The sequence below is a fragment of the Cricetulus griseus genome (genome assembly GCF_003668045.3).
Source record: "Cricetulus griseus strain 17A/GY chromosome 1 unlocalized genomic scaffold, alternate assembly CriGri-PICRH-1.0 chr1_0, whole genome shotgun sequence".
Taxonomy (NCBI): domain Eukaryota; kingdom Metazoa; phylum Chordata; class Mammalia; order Rodentia; family Cricetidae; genus Cricetulus; species Cricetulus griseus.
Window position 1 is genome coordinate 4600017 of NW_023276806.1, and position 21126 is coordinate 4621142.

The following is a 21126-nucleotide window of genomic DNA, read 5'->3' on the forward strand; positions in this document are numbered from 1 at the left end:
GGAGTGGTTAATGAGTCATCAGAGTCACACAGATAGGAGTGAACCCAAGGCTTACATGCTGGTTCCGATGTTATCTACAATGCCGAAGTCCATCTCATCTCAGGCTCCCAGCCTTACACACATACAGGACAACTCTCATCCCAGACAGACCTAGAAGCCCCATTTAAGAAGAGAGAATTGGAATGGAGGGAGACCAAGACCATAGTTCTGCCCAGGATTGAATTCAGCTGTTACTGACCAGTGGTGGCAGTAACCACCACTGGTCAGTAAATACCAGTAAATTTTCTGAAGTATTTCAGAAAATACTTCATTTTTAATATTTTCTCTTTGCCTATATTAAATAAAAACAACAAAAATCTATCAACATTCAGAGTTAGATGAGGTGTTATAAGTATAATAAATGTTCAAGATTGCCATGATCCTGCCTTTCCAGGCCTCCCCAGTGAAACATTAGCTCCCTTCAAATGGGCCACTAAATGGAATTTCTTGGTGGGCACAAAAAAGAAGTAATGAAGGTCTTAAGTATGTAACAGTTTGAGAGCAAAGTAAATATAGATAAAATAAGGTATAAAATTATTGATTCAGTTATTGGTTCTGTAAGAACCTTGGCAAATATTTCAGATTCAATAGGCCCAGATTGTGGAGATGTAGGTGGAGCCCTGTCTCATCAGGTGTGCATTTTATGCTGTGACATAAACAGTAAACAAGGGAACACGAAGCTAGGTATCAGGTATCAGGTCACCCGATGACAAACAATGCTGTGAAATAAAAGCAGCAACAGACTCAGCCCCAGGGCTCTAAATAGGCAGGCCAGGAAGAATGTTCAGATAAAGTGCCAATTAAATGTAACCTACAGAAAGCAAAGGTACAGAAATCCTGCTGAGGAGAAAAACAAGTACAAACTCCTCAAGTGTGGGGCAAACACCACTTTTGGTGTGGTGGGCCTCACGTGATGGGTAGGGTAGATCCCATAAGAAGGGTGTAGAAAACTTTACAAGAGGGTAGATCGGACCCCACATGAGGATGTGGTAGACTTCACATGAGGGTGTGTGTGGTAGACCACACGTGAGGTTGACATGGACATTATTAATTCAATCACTGTTTTAATAAGAGTTGTAGTGATTCTTTTCAGATACAAGGCCCAGGCCATGGCCCTTATATTGTAGAGATGGAGAGGCAGATGGAGATGGACCTTTGCCTCTTTGGGTGTTCGTCCTATGCAGTGACATATGCAATAAACAATTGAACACTGGGAGGAGAGGTGTGGTAGGCCACACATGAGGGTGGTGTGACCCCACATGAAGGGTATGGTGGACCACACAGGTCAAATGCTTTGGATGGATGTGATGAGCCCCACACAGGCAGGCTTAGTGTGACCTGACACAAATGTGCAAGACGAAGAGTAGGTGGGAGATCACATGACAGGACTTTGTTTTTCACTTATGGAAATGAGATGGGACATGACTAAGGGCTTTTGTAAGGAGCATTCAGGTACATGCTGAAGTGATCAACTAGACTGCTGTCTGGGTTGTACTTTTAGACGAGTAAAGAAGCAGCACTAAGAGAAGAAGATTTTAATGATGTCAGCAGGGCTGGATGCAGCTCTGACAGTAGAGAGGTAGGTAGGTTGAAGACGAATTTTTTATTTTAATGATACAACTTGACTTAGCAAAAGTGAACTCAAATCAATCTGGTAGACAATGCTAAATCTGCAAGAATAAATAAAACATTGCTCACTTTCAAAATGCCTTGTAGCTAGTGGTATCGATATGTGTTCACACAGGAAGACTGAGACAAATCTAGTAAAAGATGGAAAGCTATTTTGTGGAATCACTTGGACACCAGAAAGATGTGCTTTATTAGTTGGATCTGCAGAGTGTGTCGGTTTTCTCTAGGCTGAGCATAAAAGTCAGTTGTCTGTGAGAAAATACCCAGAATGAGGGCTTACCAGCTGTGAGTGTGACCTTGGCTCATTTTTGTGGACTTATGGGGAAGCAGAGCATTGCCCATGTGTGTAGTTCAGGGCTAATGCAGAGATCTAGGTCATTCACAAAGGGTCCTGAAGTTTTTCCCTAGGGTCCCTTTGGTCTCAATGCCTCTTTGTGAGATGCAAACTTCTGGAATGACCCATAATATTCTTACCTGTTGTACACATATACATGACCCCTCTCCAGGAGAGTGGGCAGAGCATGTGAGATGAGGAGACATTATATCTACCATCTTCTTCTGTCGTATACTAGAGGAAGGCTGTCCTGGAGGGGGGGGGGCTACCCATTTGAGTACAGAGATTATTTATGGTTGGTCACAGTGGGAACTCTCAGGGACATGAGCTAACCAGGAGAAAACCAATCTTCCGTCTTGTGAGCTACCCATGTCAGGCTGCTGTGGGCATCCCCTGGAAGTTTAGGGCCATTCCTGAGCAATATGTTATGAAAGCAAGGACATGAGTCACCACCTGTCAGGGTCTGGCCTGTATCAGTCCCATGATACAGAGGCCATCTATTCTGGACTGATGTCCTTGGGACTGTGATCCGAACCAGTGGAGCAGTCCCGGGTCCATCCCTGAGTGGGGGAGTGTGGATCTGGAAACTCTTAGCTACCCAATGGCTTTAAGGACAAGACACAGACACATCTTGTCATCTCAGGAGGGCTCTCAGTCCATGTTGGAGTCCACGGTTTATTCAAGCATCCTCTTAAATAGCTTTCCAAAAGTGGGGGTGGTAGCAGAAGACATCTTTTATCATCTATAAAGCTGATATCAAATAGTTCCTTTAATCCTAAAGGCAGTCCTAGAAGCATGTACAAAAGCCCTCAGACACCAGGTGTGTTTCACTAGCCCTCACGATGGGTGTGCATCCACCCAGGGGCCTATGTCTATTGTGACACAGACTAGGAACCATTCCCCACCAAGTCCAGGCACCTGGAGTAATCAGCCATGATCTGAAAGACAACAGGAGATTCAAGCTCCTGGAATCCAGCTGAGGTTTGCACCTGAAATATCATATTCAATATTCAGGCTCCAACAGTCACCCAAACATAGGAAAATACATTCAACCCACCACTAATGTAACCACTGAATGTAACCACTTGGATGTAACCACTGAACCTCAAATATGAGTCTCAGTGCAATCCAGCATCTTGATTTCACCATGACGAGACTCTAAGGAAAGGACCAAGCTAATCAGTGCTGGGCTTATGACCTATAGAAACAAGGTTAAAAAAAAAAAAAAAACTGTACGTTTTGCTAGCAACACATGGAACCATTTGTTACACAGCAATGGACGTTGTATCATGACAGATCTGAATTCTACCCTCCGATTACTCAAACTATGGGGATTTAAACTCCTGTGATGGAATTAGGATACCTGCCCTCAGAATAAATGCTGTCACTAAAAGAATAAAAGCATAAGACTTCCTTCATGTCCTTCCTCTCGGCTGAGTGACTGCCTGCTTTAGGTTCTACCTGGTTTGTCCATGTTCCAGTATCTTCTTTACGTTCTTCTATTGCCTACAGTATTTATCTGTAGTCAAGTTTATCTAGCATAAGCTATCTGATCATGGAGATGTGGGATAAACTTTGAGGGGAAAACTGTATAATTTCACAGTGCACTGCGGTGATGCTTATTCATGATCTAATAAAGCCACTGAAGATCTGATTGCAAAGTGAGAAACACTAGTTAGTCGTAGAATCTGGGCAGTGGTGGCACACAGCTTTAATTCCAGGACTCAGGAGACAGAGGCTGATGGATCTCTGTGAGTCTAAGATCCCCTGGGCTACAGGAGAGTGAATCAGTCTAAAGGAGAAACAGAGCTCAGGCCTTTAACACCAGCACTAGAGAGATATACAAGGAAGAAGCCAAGGGTCTCATGTGAGATTTAGTTTCCAGTAGCAGGGAAGAGAGGATCTTCATTTTAGTCTTGGTAGAGGAAAGAGATACTGGCTGGCTGTTTTGTTTTTCTGATCTTCAGTGGCTTTATTAGATAGTAAACTATATATCACCACAGTGCACTGGATGCAAACACAGTAAAGAAAGAAGTCAAAGGCCATTCTCTGATTTAGGCTCAGTGGGTAGACACGGCTGTCATTGCCTGAGGTGGGGAAGAGTAAGGTCACTCAACTGCATGTGTGAACTCAAGCTCAGAAGCAGTATCTAGAGGTAGAAAGCTGGGAGATGTTCTTTACAGACAGGAGGCTACCAATTCATCAACAAATTGACTCAAAATAGAATTATTATTCAATTCAATAGAATAAATTATTCAAAATTTAGAGAAAAGGAAGAGAACAACAGAAACAAAGCCTGAGACAATGATGGCTTCAAAGTGAACTGAAAAGATGTATTTTATGGACAAAGGAATACATTTAATGCTGTGACAAGTAAGATGAATGTTGAAACTTACCACTGAGTTTAGCAAAGCGGGGGTGTTTTTCTCCTCTAAGAACAATTCTAATAAGATGTTGGAAGAGGAAGCATGGTTGGGGTGAAGGAACTGGGTGTTAAAAGACAGTGAGGTAAGGGCATCTTGTGGCTAAATGTGAGCTGTTGTGGGATGTTTGCACACTGTGTGAAGATGTGTTGCTGGGTTTGGTGTAATACAAAGCCGAATGGCTAATAGCTAAGCAGGAGGTATAGGCAGGACTTCCAGAAAGAGAGAGAGAAATCGGGAAGAAGAATCTAGACATGCAGAGGATGCATACAACAAGTGGAATATATAGAAATGGAGAAGAGGTTAAAAAAAAATCCACATGGTAGAATGTTGATTAATAGAAGCTGATCAAATTATAAGAGGGGGAAAGCCTAAGATAAGACCAGGCTTTCATAATTAATAGGAAGTCTCGTGTTGTTATTTGTGGGCTGGCAGTCCTGATGAAAGAGGGAGGGCTGCTGCAAAGAGCAGATAAATGGAGTGGTTCCTTGAAAGAGTTCACAGATGACTTTTATTCTGTTGCTTTTAAATGGGAGAATGCACCCTACATCTGCAGGGTGCATAGTAGGGATGAACAATATGGACGGAATGCTGACAGGCAAAACACATAGTGGGGAGAATGACTGGCAGAGCTCACAAATGAGAGAGCTAGCTGCATGTAAAAGTGGGAAAGTCTGTTCTCTCCTTGCAAACACAGGGGGAAGAAGAAACAGGTAGGAGGGAGCTAGAGAATCTGGAAGAGTTTGCGAGACGCTACAGAGCACAGGATAGAAATGAGGACGAGGGTTGCTCAGCAGTGCAAGAGGCCAGCTGGGGTTAAATTGTCACGATGTTGAGACTAGTCTGCATGGATTTAAATAGGGTTGTCATCTTCCTGAGGAGAACTTAATGACAAGAAGGAATAAGGAAGCTGGGGCTTTGTGGATGGGATTGATGAGAGGACGTGACCACGGTGAGACAAGACAATGAAGGGATGGGGAAAGGGTGAGAGGAACACAGGGAAGGGTGAGTTAGACGGGTGGTGTGGTGTCTGAGAACCAATTCAAAAATGTCTCAATAAAAAAGTTCTGGTTTTTCTGCTAAGATGACTTTGGAGAACCATGGTATCCAAGAGTGTTGGGGTCAAAGTTCTCCAAATGAATTTCTAAAGCTCACAAAGGAGGGGTAGAGCAGAGACTGCGTGATGATGGGGGAGGAGAGAGAACAGGGAACAGCCCATAGCACTTTTGGGGGGACTCCGAGGGGCCACCAGAGTGGGTGACATGTGAATGGAGAGAGCAAACTCACCCAGCTGGGAAGGCCTGGGTGCCAGGGACTTTCCGCACATGTACACTTAAGAGTACAGAGAGTGGAGAGCGTGACTGTCAACACTCATTAAAACTTCAAAGAAAAGGAGACTGACGGTGTGGAAGGGGTCACAGCATGCTACACTGGAGGGAGAAATGATTACATTGTAGAAACAGCAGCAAGGGAGACCCAGATGGTCAGCCACCCTGCCACCATCCCACTGACTCAAAAGGCATAAAACTGGTATACAGAGCAGCTCCCACTAGTGAGGGCTCTGGAGCAAACAGTGTCCTCCGGGGAGGAATAGATAGAGAGGGAGAAATTGTTCTGCTAAGATTCTAAATTAGCTGGCTGCTGAGCCTGCACATTCAATTGGCCTCTCCCCCTCCTGGCAGTGAAACTCTCATAAAGGCAGAAGTGGCGGGGTGCACACTCCTTAGTATCCCACACATGGAAACATATTATTTCTTTAGAAGAGACCAACATTTTCTAAGATTTCAAGAATTTTTTCTGTAGGTCCTCGTTCATTTTTATATCTCTTGCAACTTGAACAAGGCTTGAAATATAAAAAGACACAATAACCACTTAGCTAAACTTATATGACTTTGAAGTTCATAATAGCCAATATCTTCGATGGCAGTTTTTGAAGCTAAATTCTAAACTCAAAAGTAGGGCATAGTAGTGAGATTCCTACCTGGGTCTTAGTTGTAAATCTGAGATGTCTTTCTGGAAGTAAAGCTAACTACAAAATGAGAGCCAGGGATTCTTTTCCAGAGGATGTGGACAGCACATTGTAAGGCATCAAGAGAGTTAATGGCTTTTTTTTTTTTTAGCATTTTCATTTATTCTTTCATTTTGAAGAAGAAACCCTGCCATTTAAAAACATGCAAAGCTAATTAAAGATTTTCCACTATTTCATTATCTGAATGTAGTTCCAAATTCTGACTTAAAACTCTTATCACAGAAACTCAACATCCCTCCATGAACAGTAAATGAGCATTCCATTAGTCCTTCTATACAAGTGCGTGTTAAATAAAAATATACTTCATTGCTAATCTCATCCTTTACAAATGCAAATACTCGATTTTTTAAACCAAAGAATTTCCTTTATTTCATTCTCAAGGGAGAAAAATAGTCTTTTCTTGTTTCACAGGGAAGACCCGAGTTTTCTGAGGTCGTGAGGAGACTGGAGGAGTGTCTGTGCAATGTGGAGGTAAGCATTTGACCTTCTGAAACGGCTCTTTAAGAAATACCTGAAATATCCCAGGTGTCACTGAAGGAGTCATAAGGGCTGGACACTGCATCTTAGAGGCGCTAGCAGCCAACTAAGAACACAAATAAAAACAAAAGAGGAAAACTGCTCAAAGCAGTTCCCTGGGAAGAAGGAGATCCGGGAACACCTTCACCTTAGTTGCTCTTCTGAGGCTCCCAACATGAAGTTCCAGCCTAACCACAGGGTAGGAAATACCTCTAGATCACCAGCCTGTGGTCGCATCCAACACCCCTGTCTAGACTTAAGTCTCCTACAAAGAAATCTTACAAATTGTCAGAATTGCATTGAACTCTTTTCCTCTTTTTGGAATTGAAGATTCGCCCTTTGCTGTTCTCAGGCTTCAGAATATTTTCTTTCTCAGGGCATGAGATTCCTGAGTAAATGCCAATTTCTTGGGGTATATTTCTTCAAGGGTCCTATAGACAAAGGGCATGGCATGAGAGTATCTTTATAATATCTTCATCCCTGCTAGAGAGGTTACAAGGCTGTCAGGGAGCAGAGGTAAGCTGTGCTTAAAGAAAGAGACTGTAGCCTGTTGATATGTAACCTACTGACAAAGCCCAGAACAGTCTCTGCTGCTTCTTCCAGGGCAGAGGCAAATTCATGCTGAATTTTGGTGGCTCTAAAATAATCATCCCAGAGAATGGCTGCAGTCATACTGAGCTTAAAAATAGATGTGCGGAGAAGGAGAAGGAGGAGGCAGAGGAGGAGGAGGTGAAAGAGGAGGAGGAGGAGGCTGGAGAGACAGTTCAGTAGCTACGAATGCTTACTGATCCATCAGAGTGCCAGAAACCAGATCAAGCATCTACACCAGGCAGCTCACAACTTTCTATAACTCCAGCAACAAGGCATCCAACAAATGTGTGGCCTCTTTGAACACACACACACACACACACACACACACACACACACACACACACACACACTTACAGGCAAATAAATGAAAACAAATCTTTAAAATTATAAATACAGCAAACATATTGGAAGGTAAATATTTAATCACTTTTTTTCTACAAATTTTGTACACAAGTGATGAGCCAGATAGAAGACTATGCCATTGTCCTCTTGTGTTCAGTAAGAAAGGAAACACTATCTCAAACAGTGCACAAATCCACTGGATGGCATGGTCTTAACAGAACACACAGTGATAGATGCTAGTGATCAGGCTAATGGAAAAAATCCCCTTAATATCAAGGAGCTGTTTGCTTTAATTTTCTCTGTGATTGCTTTAATTTGCCATACACCTGGTCATGAAATAGCATTTAAAAATAGGCAAAAGAGCTAAAACAGGAACACCCATTCAAAACTAATATATTTCAAATGTGCAGGAGAGGGTAGGGACTTCACACAGGATTATGGCCTATGGGCATGAAGAGGGAGTGGGCTGAAGCAATGAGGCGATCTACCTGAGCCTGCACAACAACATCAGGAAGAGCATTCCACAAGAAACATTTCCTTCCTTAAAATAAATCTCAGCTCAGAGTCCCTGGAACCTGGTCTATGGGGAAATAATTCCAGGATGGCAGGCACTAGTCATTCTGTCTCATTCTTCACAGTAACTCCAGGATAGGAAGCCTTTCATTGAGAGGGAGGCATTCTTCTTAGGGCATACAGAAAGACGGATATGGGAGGAGTAGCTGCCCATGATTCAGGATTGCCTACTACAAGAGTAGCTTCTAGAAAACTTGGCTGTTGTGAGACACTTTCAGGGACTGAGCTCCAAGTATAGTCTTACATGAATGTTGGAGTTCGACCAGACAAGGCCGTTCCTAGGTCATCATTAGAAGGAACAGGAATTACTCCATGTGCTGGCTCATCTCATGTCAACTTGACACAGAGACTAGAGTTATCTGAAAGGAACTTAAATTGAGAAATCTGCCTCCCTAAGATCCAAATGTAAGATGTTTTCTTAATTTGTGTTGGATGGGTAGGGCCCAGCCCATTGTGGACGGTTCCATCCCTGGGCTAGTGATCCTAGGCTCTATAAGAAAGGAGACTGAGAGAGCCAAGAGTAGCAAGCCAGTAATCAGCACCCATCCATGGCCTCTGCATCAGCCTCTGCCTCTAGTCTTCTGCCTTATTTGTGTTCCTGACCTGAGTTCTTTCAATGGTGAACAGCAATGTGGAAGTTTAGGCTAAAAAACCCATTCCTCTCCAACTTTTTTTTGTCATAATGTTTCCTTGAAGCAATAGAAACCCTAAATAACACACTCCAAAACGGACAATGAAAGGATTTGGAAAACAAGCTTGTTTGCCACATTGATCAAGACTTGGGGTGGTCACTCTTCCCTAGGAAAAATATAAGGCATTTGTATGCAGAGAGAACAGGTAATATTAATGATCCAGGCTTGTGGGATCCCTTACAGTTCTATCCTCCCCACTATCTCTTCCATTTTTCAGTCAGGATGACACCAGGGTGGAGACACCAGGGTGGAGAGGAACCTGCTGGTCACATTGGCAAATATGGCAATGTTGAGAGGATTAGAAAAAAAATTGAAGGCAAGAATCTAGAATATCTTGGGAAAGAAATCATGCATATGTCTAGCAAGGATAAATTTGAAAGGAATAGCATGCTGTTCTTTCCAGAGCCATAGAAACAATAATCAAAGTACAGGCTGGTGGCATGGCGTCAAGATCAGGGTGCCAGTGCTATGACAAGCTCAGAGGCAGCTGTGACGTGAGGAGGCTCTCTGTCGCAGAACTAAAAATCTGACCATCAATGCTCTGAGATGAACAAACAAAAGAGGAACCCAACTGAACTCCTAGTCCTTAAAGAATAATGAAAAAATACCACTTACATTCTTGTGGAGAGAGATTGGAATGCTAAACCGGTTGAAATTCTGCATCATGAAGAGCATTTGAAAGAACCAGGGATTTCTACCAGAAGGTTGAGGAAATTACCATGAGCCCAAGGGCTATTTTTGAGTATCCAAAGGACCATCAGTTAGCCAGGAGATTGGTTTTGTTCTCTTTGGGAAAAACATTTACCAGATATCAAATCTTGCTCCATCTTACAAAATGTGTGTATTCTTACAAAGGTGTGTATAATGGTTGCCATTGTCAGCTTGATAGGGTCTAAAGTTACTTGGGAAATGGATGTCTGGGGATTGTCTTGATTATGTTAATTGCTAAGGGGAAATCCATTTTAATTGTGGATGAGTCCACTCCCTGGACTGAGATCATAGACAATATAGAAGGGAGAAAGTGAGCTGAGCTGCTTCAAGCTCATGCTGCCTGAATTCCCCTCCCCCCAAACTGTACTCTACCCTGAACAAAACCTTTCTCCCTTAAGTTGCTTTGGTCAGAAGAGTTCTTTATCACAATAACATGAAAGGAAACTAAGTGTGTAAACCTGTGTTATATCAAAGGGAAAGATTTAGCTGCAAATGAAAGGAGCTCTACCATGAATCTTATCAGCACAGTGAAGAATGTGGCAAATCATTAGATAATAACCATCTAAATAACATTTCATAAATTTAATTTGGGCTTACTGTGTGCAAGGGAAGATAGAAGTAAAGATAATGCCAGCTGTCAAAATAGAAATGGGTCAAAAAGTAGTCAAGCTAAGCGCAAGTCTTATCACCAGAGGTAGGAAGGAAAAGCCAGAAGTAAATATAGATGGATGAAAATCAACCAGAAGAAGCCCTTACATAGAAAGTTCCAATACAGGTGCCTTTTGGAGTTAGTAAATACGGCCTTCCATGCCTTCTCCATCCAGTTCATGTCTCCTGCCTCAAGTAACAGCAGCGGTTCTCTGTCACCTTCCTCATCCTCTGACTGCCTGGTGAGCCGGGGAGGGCCTGGCCGGAGCCATGTGGCTGCTTTAAGGAGCCGATTTGAATTGGAATATGCCTTAAATGCAAGATCCTACACTGCCTGGTCCCAGAGGTGAGTTATATTGTCAGCAGAGCTCTTACTGTGAATCCAGATTTCAGTTCCTGATCCAGAACAGTCACCTGGATGAAGGTTGTCTGGAGGAGCCTGCACAGCCCTCTGGAAAACACTGAAGAGAGTTTTGATTTCCTTATATTATGAACAAAAATTAAACTTTCAGCCTTCTTTAGTGTAGGTCTTTCTGTAATGTCTGTAACAGCAGTGAGCTCTAGCACAAAGATAAATGTATGTTGTAAAGTGATTTAGTGTTCTAAATTATTGAATTATTTTGGGGTGGCTTTGTGGAATTCAAGGAAGGATTCTTTTGTACAAACCTAGAAACAGTCTTGGTTGTGGGGCACCAGACATCCAGACTTGCCCCAGTCCTCCCAGCTCAGCAATTCCACTGCTGGGATATACAACACTGGAAACAGACGTTCAAGCAAGCCTTGTTCACAATAACCAAAAAGTAGAAACAACTCTAGTGCCCATCAAGGGATGGAGAGACAACATGTTGGGGGCACCAGGCAGTATAGCATTATTCAGGCATTAAAAGAAATAAAATATGGAGAAACCTTGAAAACATATCTACAGAGTCCCTGTTTGTATGACCTCAATAATATGAGGATCCAGATAGGATAGGTTTGAAAATAGATTTAAGAAGGCTCTCTCTCTCTCTCTCTCTCTCTCTCTCTCTCTCTCTCTCTCTCTCTCTCTCTCTCTCTCTCACACACACACACACACACACACACACACACACACACACACACACACCACACACACACACAATTTGAATACTGAATTGCTTCAATAGCTGTAAATTTCCTTACAGATGTACAGGTGGGAAACCTGATGCCCAAGTGCCAGCATGATTGGGTTCTGGCACTCTAAGGGTAGGAGAACTAGGGTCACCATCATGTTCTTATAAAGAAATCACTTCTCCTGACTCAGGACTCCACCTCAGATCTAGTTCATCTTAATTATCTCCCCAGAGACCCTGTTTTCAGTGCAGCCATGTGAGACATTGGAGCTTCAGCATATACATTTGAAGAGAGATATGATTTATTACATATCAACATGGGAATCTATGAAAAGGAAACAAATCAAAAATAGATTGATGTTGGCAAGAACTGACAGGAGAGAGAGAGAGGTTTGGAGGAACTTCTTAGTGGGTGTTAGTTCTTTTTTGGATAATGGAATTTGAGAGTTATAGGTGGTGCTTATAAAGACATTATTAATGTAACAAATACCACTGAGGTTCTCATTTTAAAATTGTTAATTTTATGTTATCTGAACTTCATCCAGAGGAAACACACTGATCAGTATACCTCTCCTGTCTGCATGGCTCAGTTCCCTACAGGCAGATGTTTTGTTGATGAGACTTTCTGTAGAGTCAAAAGAGATAGAGAGATACATTAGTCATTAAGATATCTATGCAGCCATCCAGCTCAAAATTCAGGACCAACAGCCAGCCATACCCAGTCATTTCTAGCTCGGTGTGCACAGGCTGGTTCTGGGTGAACTTGGCAGTTAACTCCATCGTTGCTGGTTTTCTTTCTAGCTTGGCCCCTCTGCTGCTTCAGCCCCAAAACATAGACGCTATATTAGTTATAAATCTGTTGGCCGGTTGGCCTATGACTAGGGTTTCTTATTGGTTAGCTCTGTCTTAATTACTAACCCATTTCTATAAATCTAAGTGTTTCCACATGGTCTTGGCATACTGGGGAATTCCCAGACCTGTTACTCCTTTGGTGGCCACATGGCATCTCTCTGCGGTCTCTTTCTACCTACTTTTCCCAGAATTCTCCTCATCTTCTAGCCGCACCTGTCTTCCTGCCTCTATTAGCCAAACAGTGTTTTATTCATCAACCAATAAGAGAAACAGAGGAACATCCCCCATCACTCCTGAGGAGGATTCTCAGGCTCCTCAGGTGTGCATGAGAACATACTAGCTGGGCTGTGCTCTCCTCACACACAAAGGCAGGAGCTTCACACGCATGCTTCAAGCCTTTGCTCATGTTTCAGCCTCTGACATCAGCTATTCACAGAACACAGTCACAGTGTCAAGGAGACAAGCTGCATTTAACCACTATCAGAGAGAACTATAAAGTCACACGCTGAAGGACACAGATCAGGGATGGTGTCATTTATTAGATATGAAAATAATATTGTGTGGAAAAGCAGCATTTACAGCATGATTGCCAGTGGGAAGGAATGCATCTAGCTCTTGGTGAACAGAGCATCTGTCACTGGCCTAGCTAAGCACATGAGGGGAATGGGAAAGGTCAGAGTTCACTCATATGAGCAAGGTTGGCAGGGCCCATGCTCCAAATTCGAACCAAGAAGGAAGAAGTTGTGAGTGTGATGGAAATGCTAGAATCTGGAACGTGACTCCAGAAAGGAATGATCTAAGGTCCTCTCTCCTATGGGACCCAGTGACTTGTACTCCTCTACCACTGAGAAAGCTCTCAACAGCTCCAAGGTGGGAAGGGTTTGGCAAGGGTCTTTCACTGCCTACAAACTGCTAATATTGCTTTGTTCAGCTGCGCTTGTATTCCTGATCTGCAGAGTTTCAGAACAGCTATGAAAATATGGACAGCTGCATCATGACAGCTGTGATTTAAGGGATGTCCTGGAATTAAGTATGTGCACTTTTGATGGGTAACCAGGCATATCCAACACTGTTTGCTGCTGCATTTCCACCTTCAGTATAGCTTCCTAAGGACTCACAGGCCGGCATTAGATTGGGTTCACACTCATCACCATCTCTGTTTCATATCCCCATCTGTGGTTCTATCAAGCAACGCTCTGAGCCCTCAGATCATGATATTGCTGCAACAGTCATACAGGGTTTGTCCAGCAGAGACAGAAGTTGAAAGGATGAGCTGTGGAATCAAGGAGGGGTGCTACTACAGTAGTGAGGGATTGACAGATGCGAACAGACACACGCACAGAGTACAGATCAGTTACTGCAGATGAGTTGGAACTTGCCACTCAGAGAATGACTCAGATTGGTCTGCACAGCAGCACACAGGGCGGGGTGAAGAGGATGGAAGCACTTGGCTTCTCCACACAGTAAGAGCCTAAGAAGACTCTTCAGTTCACAGCCCGGTCTGGTTCTTTTAGCAGCTCCCTTGCCACTTCCTGCCCCTCTGCTGTGGTGTAGGACCATTTATTTTTTCCTCCCCTAACGTTTCTCTGAACAGCTTCATTCTCTGTTTGCAGCATCAGTGAACTGAAGGTTAGTTTATTTATTGTCCCACCCATAGCAAGCAAAGTGAATTATTTAAGTTCTGTGATATAAATATCCTGGTGAACCACTTAGTGAAAACATACAATGAGTCAGGGGAAGAATCCTGTCTGCTTATGCATTACTATACCCAACTATCTTGCGGTTTGATTGACATGAGGCCATTATGTGACAAAGGTTTATACAGCAGATGAAGAATGGGAATCGGTCATTATGGGTTTAGAGTGGAGTTGGTGAGTGGGCTCTGTTTCCTCATTGCTCTATTTAAACACCTGCCATCGTGGAACACCTGTGAAATGCTGGACACTGTTTTAAAGACTTTGAATACTCATGTAATTAAGTTTTAAGAGGCAGACCTTTCAGTTTATGTAGATGAAGAAACTGGGGCTGGGAAAGTATAAGCAGCTCCCCTGAGCAAATGAGAAACAGTAGGAGGCTGAGCTGGATTCCCACAGGAACCTCTGCTGGGCTTGCTAAACTCTCCTGGCACTGGAGGCAGTGGGTTCCAGAAGCTTGTTATGTTTTGCCAATGCTTGAGATTTCTGGACTTTTCCCAGTTTGTTCTGGAAGTTGATCAAGGAATGGATTCAAGGGCTCCTTGCATGCCTACTTTTCCAGCTTTTTTTTATAAAGGCAGAGGAAGGGAGGTGGGCAACCAGTCAGTTCTTAAAGTGAAAGAGCCCAAGGATAGTCTCAGGCCAGCAGGACCAAGCTACCTAGAGTGATTATCAACTGCGATGCTAGAATCATCTGTGAAGCTCACAAAGGACCAGTGCCTGGGGTCAATTAAAGCCCATCAGTTTGGCATCTGGGTTTCAGAAAACCTGAAGGTTCTGGGTGACTTCAACAGAGTGAAGCAGGGGAAGCTTAAAGAGAGAGGTATGATGATAACCTCCGAGTCCCTCTGTGGGAAGGAGCTGTACCTGCTGGCACAAGTGGAGGCGGACACCCTGCCAGCGTCACATATTGACCAAGATGGTCTGCTCCAAAGGATGATTCAGTCCCTCTGCTATTAAAGCCTCAGCTCGGGGCTTCTGAACTTACCCAATTACACAGGAAAGTATAAGTGTGTGTGTGTGTGTGTGTGTGTGTGTGTGTGTGTGTGTGTGTGCGTGTGCGTGTGTGCGCACGCCCATGAGTGCACACATGCAGGTGTCTGTGTGTGGTCACTGGTTCTGAAAAATATGTGCAAGCCTTGGCTTGTGATCCCCACTAACGTATAGACCTGGGCCTCTCAACCATGTACTAAGTCACTCATTTACATACATTTATAGTCTTGATGCCCATTGCCAAGAGATTGGAATTTGGTAACTCTTGGTTTAGAGTAGGCTTCCCTTGTTTGTATGCTACTTGTTCCTAGTTGTTGTTATTTTTCCCCATGTAAAACAAATTTCAAGGTGGGAAGTTGTGTCAGTTATTTCCTCCATGGAAAACAGAAAATCGCTAATTTTGATGGAAATAGAGAATTCCAACCAAAATCACAAATCACGTAAAATCTGAGATTAAGGAAAGCCATTCTTGAAGTGTTGCATCTTTTAAAATATTTCGTGTGGTGATATATTTAGAAACTCGACATGTGGCACTTGCCCCTCCCACCGGGTCTGAAATCTCCCATATTGTGCATGGATTACATCACGTTAAATTTAGAAATGACAAAGTGATGAGCAACCTTTCAGATGCGAAAACCAATTAGTGATCATGTGTGGCTGAGCTCCAAGAATAGTACCACACGACACAGTTAGTGGTCCAGGAGAAGACACTGGGGATCCAGAGTTCAGAGCTCTGCAGCAGACACCCTTGGGATTAATCTCTGGCACCACAAAAGAGCCCATCCAAGGACTCCTCTAAATAGCTTTCCTGGTTCTTTCCTGAGGATGTATTTCAACTTATACAATGTGAATATAGTGTACAAAAGTCTCAATTCACACGTAATTTTCCCCACATACCAGAATCTTGCAATATTATAGCTCCATGAAATGAACTGGTGGGTCAGGTCCTCTGCTCTGTAACCTGACTTCTCCTTTTGGTCTACGAAACCTTCTGCCGTCATCAGCTCTCAGCTATTTTCAGCTTCCACTCAAGGGTGGTCTTAAATGGTCCCGAGTCTTGCTTGTCTCTGCTCCATGTATGTATTCCCTGCCATTAGTCACTCACCTCACTCCCTCTCTCACACACACTCAGTATTGGGTGGGGGAACTTCAGTCCATAATCCAACCCTGACCTCTCCTGGCATTTTGATGTCCTCAGCTTCTCTCCTGCTCTAGCTCTCCACACCCCTCTCGCCCTCTACACCAGCACATGCTCCCTCATGTAAAGCTTTGACAATCAGCAATTCTCCATTACCTCCGGCAGTGGGTGGGGCGCCATCCTGGATGCTCACATCATTAGCTGGCATGTGTTCACCCCGTATCCCAGCGATTCTGGACAAAGTGCTTGCATTCTCCGCCTCTCCTTAACACTCTAGTTTACAGAAATTGTATGAAGCATTTATTGCAGTCTTAATGACTAAATGTACTACTGGTACAAAATGTTGGAATTTAGGGCAATCCTACAAGCTTTAAAATTTCCTGAAACACACACACAAACACACATACACATAAATACACACACACACATACACCACACACATACACTCACACACACATACACCACACACACACTCACACAAACATACACACACACACACACACACACACATACACCACACACACACACATACACACACACACACACACAAGCACACACAAGCACACACATACACCACACACACACACACACACACACACACACACACACACACACACACGACATCCTATAATAGACACTACTTCCCATAGACACACCATGCTTAATTTGTCAGCAAGTCCCCTTAGACTAACTGATTTTTAACCTGGCCACTCCTCATTCTTGTGAAAATATGAGTAAGCCAGTTGTACTTATTTTAGTAATCTTAGTCATTGTAACTTGAAGACATTGTCCCTGAGACTGTTCCCGGCCCTGCCAATGCTGCACAGATGACCACATCCTGCCACTCTGTGCCACGGTATGCACATACATCACTTAACTGTGTAAGTATGTGTCTCATTTCTCACTAGTTCATAAATTATTGGAGATCAGAAAATTATTTTCTTCTGCTTTTATTCAGATGTCTACAACATCTCATTTATAATTTAACTCTGTGGGGAAAATATTAGGCATTTTTATTTACAATTAAGTAGAAGAATCCTGAGTTGGACTATCAGTGCCATGCTTATATTTCTTCAATTATTGGGTAAGTAAAGGCTTGAGGATGATTGACTTCCACATTTATGTCAAGTTCAAATCTGGGTTTGTCTGGAACATCAAAAGCACTGGGTGTCCTAGCATTTTTCCTACTCTACACCCTTCCTCTTAATTACTCTGCTACTGACATAAATCACCCTGAGAAAACTTAAATATTTTATGTTGTCTTCCAGTTTCAGAGGTATAGAGTCTACTGTGGTGCGGAAGACATGAGAGCAGACAGAGCAGGTATGACTGACTGGTCACATTGTACCCATACTCAGAAAATACAGAGTGAACAGGAAGTGAGGCTGGATTATAAAACCTCAAGACCATCCCACAGTGGCTCAATTTATCCAGCAAGGCTCCACCTCCTAAAGGTTCCCAAACATCATCACCACTGTGAGCCTATGGTGGGGGGGTTGAGTAATTTTACATTCAATCAACAATACCCTCCTATTAGGGCATTAATTACCACTTATCCCATGTAATATGAGAGGGGAAACTGTCTGGCATATTCATACCATGGGCCATTTTAAAAATGAATTGCCTTGCATTGAAATGGCTAAAACATGTTTGTTGGAGAGGCAGGAAGAAGAGGCTGGAAGCATGAGAGAGCAATTAATTATAAATTGACCACTCTTAGACACTCCCTCTTTTCAGGTAAGGATAAACATCCCTTGCCCCAAATGACCCATGACAGCTATTTTTTCTTACATCAAGGGTCTTAATTTACATAGGTCTACTTTAAGTTTCCTCTGTTCCTTTGAGATATTTTCTATCCCTGTGTCAAAGCCAATGGCCTTAAAAGTTAAGAGCCAGTAGCTTTATTAGGAGTCTTGCTCCTGTAGAGATCCATTCCTTCTTTCTTACTCCTCTTTGCTTTTCAATGTCACTGTTTCATATTCACTTTCTTAACAGTTTGCATTTTTCTACCACACACAAAAAGAGCTTGAGTATAGTGCTAAATAGGCATAGTGAGAATCCCTACCATCCACTTAGAACATGTTTGCATTTACTTAGATATAATCCACAGAGTATACCATGGTCTCTCCTTTCACTGCCCTCATAGAAGACAAGACTCCACAGACTGGGATTATAAATCATTCCATGTAGGTCTACATGAATATAATATTAATTACGTGTTTGCACATGGGGGGAGCATGTACACTTGAGTGCCGCTGCCTGTGGTAGCCAGGAGAGGTCATCAGATCCCCTTGGAGATGGAGGTACTGGCAGCTGTGAGCTGCCCAATGTGGGTCTTCTTCAAGAGTAGTGTGTGTTCCTACCCACCGAGTCATCTCTCTGTCATCTTCTCCTTGTCTTCTTCATTTTCCAATGTTTTTGTTTCACCATAACTTTTAAAATTCCACACTTCAATACTTTTCTATGAATCCCTGGTTTCTTTAGACTCAGCCAGAATCATCTTTTATTATTCATGGCTCTGACCCTGCCACACCTGTCTCCTAGTCCTGTTTTGTTTCCTCAGATGCATCCTAAACTTCCCTTTAGCATAACAGAGGTAGATGTATTAATCCAGACCTGGGACATTTCTTTTCCCTCTCATTTTACAGATAGATACTCTGTGGATGCACAGTTTGGGGAGTTGACAGGTTCCTGTTATGATTAGCATTTTACCTATAAATCTTGTGACCTGTCTTTTGCTTCCAATCTGCCCTTCCTAACTAACCTTGAACCTTTTCCTTATCTTCGGTATCTCACGCTAGTGATGCTGTGATGGTTTAGTGTTATTTCTCTTCCTTGATATTTGCTGGCTTCCAGATGCCAAACTTCTCCATGACTTTCAGGCACCAGATAACATTGTTTTGCCTTACCTTTATGCTCTTTAAAAGCCTTCATTAGAAGTATAGCACTGAGTGCATTTAAAATATATGTAATTAGAACACATATATGCAAATAGTGCATACACACAGACACATGTATGGGGTATATGTGCAACTACAAAGGTTTATGTTTGTAGGCACACCTGTACCCAGCCCCTAGAAGGTGTGGCTACAGCATCCCTACATATGTTTTCTGTGAGTAAATCAAGCATTTCTGTGTGTGTCTTTGTGGGGAGGGTGTAACTTCCACCCTTATCTCTCTGCCACACGTGAGGTAATTTTTTTCACATCGAAATCTTATTAATTCCCTGAAGTGCTCTGTCTTTCCATCCAACTCAATTCCTTCCTGACTTCTTTTTATTGTATTTGTTGTTGTTTAAGATTTTTGTCAGGCTCTTTCCTTTCTATAAATGTTTACCCCTTTTCCTTTAAAAACATTTATTTTATGCTTTCTACCTAAACTTCTCATCGTCAGTCCTTGTGTTATGGTCACATTGCTATTTCTCTGGATTCTTGGCCTTTTGCCTGCCTTATCTCTCTTGCCTTTGGACTTTTTAGTTCTTTTATGGCCTTATGTCCCCTGGGATGGTAAAGCTTATAGCTACTTTCTCTCTTCATCTTGATTTGTGTGGGCCACATCACAGATGAACTGGTTTCACTCCTTTGTCATCTTGGGACATTAGAACTCAGAGGCATTGCTCATGAGCATGTTCTAATGTTTTTATGTGTGGCATGATGGTGCCTTGGGCTGCATTTTTTCTTTTCTTGTTTCGTGAAGCCCAATTTAAAATAGGACACTCAGGTTTTACATCTCTTGTGTAGAGTGGATTTTATTTTTCCTAATTTTCTTAACCTTTGTTTTCTCTTGAGAATTTTAAACTTTCTAAAGATTTTATTTTTTAATTGTGTGTGGGGGTGGGTGTGGGTGTCATTTTGAGTGTAGAACAAGTATGTGCAGATTCCAAAAGAAGCCCAAAAAGGGCATTGGAACCCTGGAGCTGGAGTTACAGTTAGTTGTAAGCTTCCCAACCTGGGTGCTGGGAATTTAGTTCAGGTCCTCTGGAAGAGTGGCATTGCTGAGCTATCTTTCTAGCCCCAGGACTGTAGCTTTTTTAAGGTGCTCATCATCTGACCTCCTACCTTGCTTGGGCCAATGTTGTGTCTGACACACACAGCCCACTAAAATTCTGCTTTGAGACCAACAAGAGTCAATGTGAGAACTTCAGGTAAAAGTGCCAGTCTGCTTTTCTGTTCATATTTATCTAGATTGTAAGATTTCTGTGTTAACTAAGCTGAATTCTGGAACCTAGTTGAAGACAGGGAGGAATGAAGAATGAAGGGGTCTGTACCAGGTTGGAGAAACCCACATAAACAGTTGGCCTGAAAAAGGGAAAGCATATCGACCCCAGACGCTCTTTGGGAGGCCAGTATGGGACTAATCCAGCCCCCTGATCATGGATGCCATCGGGGAGGCCCCTGCACTCCTGGGAGCCTCCGGAGGTGGACTGGCTTTTTGCCCTGGTGGATGTGGGGGACTTCGAGAGCCCATCCCACTTGAAGGGATGCTCTCTGTCTCTGAACACATGGGGAGGGTCCCAGGCCCAGCACAGGAAGATTTGGTGGACTTGGTGGAGCCCCGGTTGGGGGCCCTACCCTGCCTGGGGAGTGGTGGGTGGATGGGGTGGGGGGTAGGTTGGAGGTGGGGGAGAAGGAATGGGGGTAAGGGGAGGGAGAGGGAGAGGGAGAGGGGAATTACATGTGAAACAAGCCTGTTCCCTAACTTGAATTAATAATAATAAAAAGAGAGAAAAAAAATTAAAAAAAAAAAAAAAAAAAAAAAAAAAAAAAAGATTTCTGTGTTAATATACAGCTCTCCTTTTCATGCTGTACTGGGTTACTTAGGACACTGTCCA

The 21126-nt window shown here is 43.0% G+C and overlaps 1 protein-coding gene across 1 annotated transcript in view; it reads left to right on the plus strand.

The window, feature by feature from the left end:
- The window catches only part of Tnni3k (TNNI3 interacting kinase), a 276112-nt gene that overhangs the window by 224837 nt on the left and 30149 nt on the right, over positions 1-21126 (plus strand). The window contains exons 22-23 of the mRNA XM_027395192.2: positions 6866-6925; positions 10704-10873. Of these exons, the coding sequence (XP_027250993.1) occupies positions 6866-6925; positions 10704-10873 (230 nt within the window). The remainder of the gene's footprint in view (positions 1-6865; positions 6926-10703; positions 10874-21126) is intronic.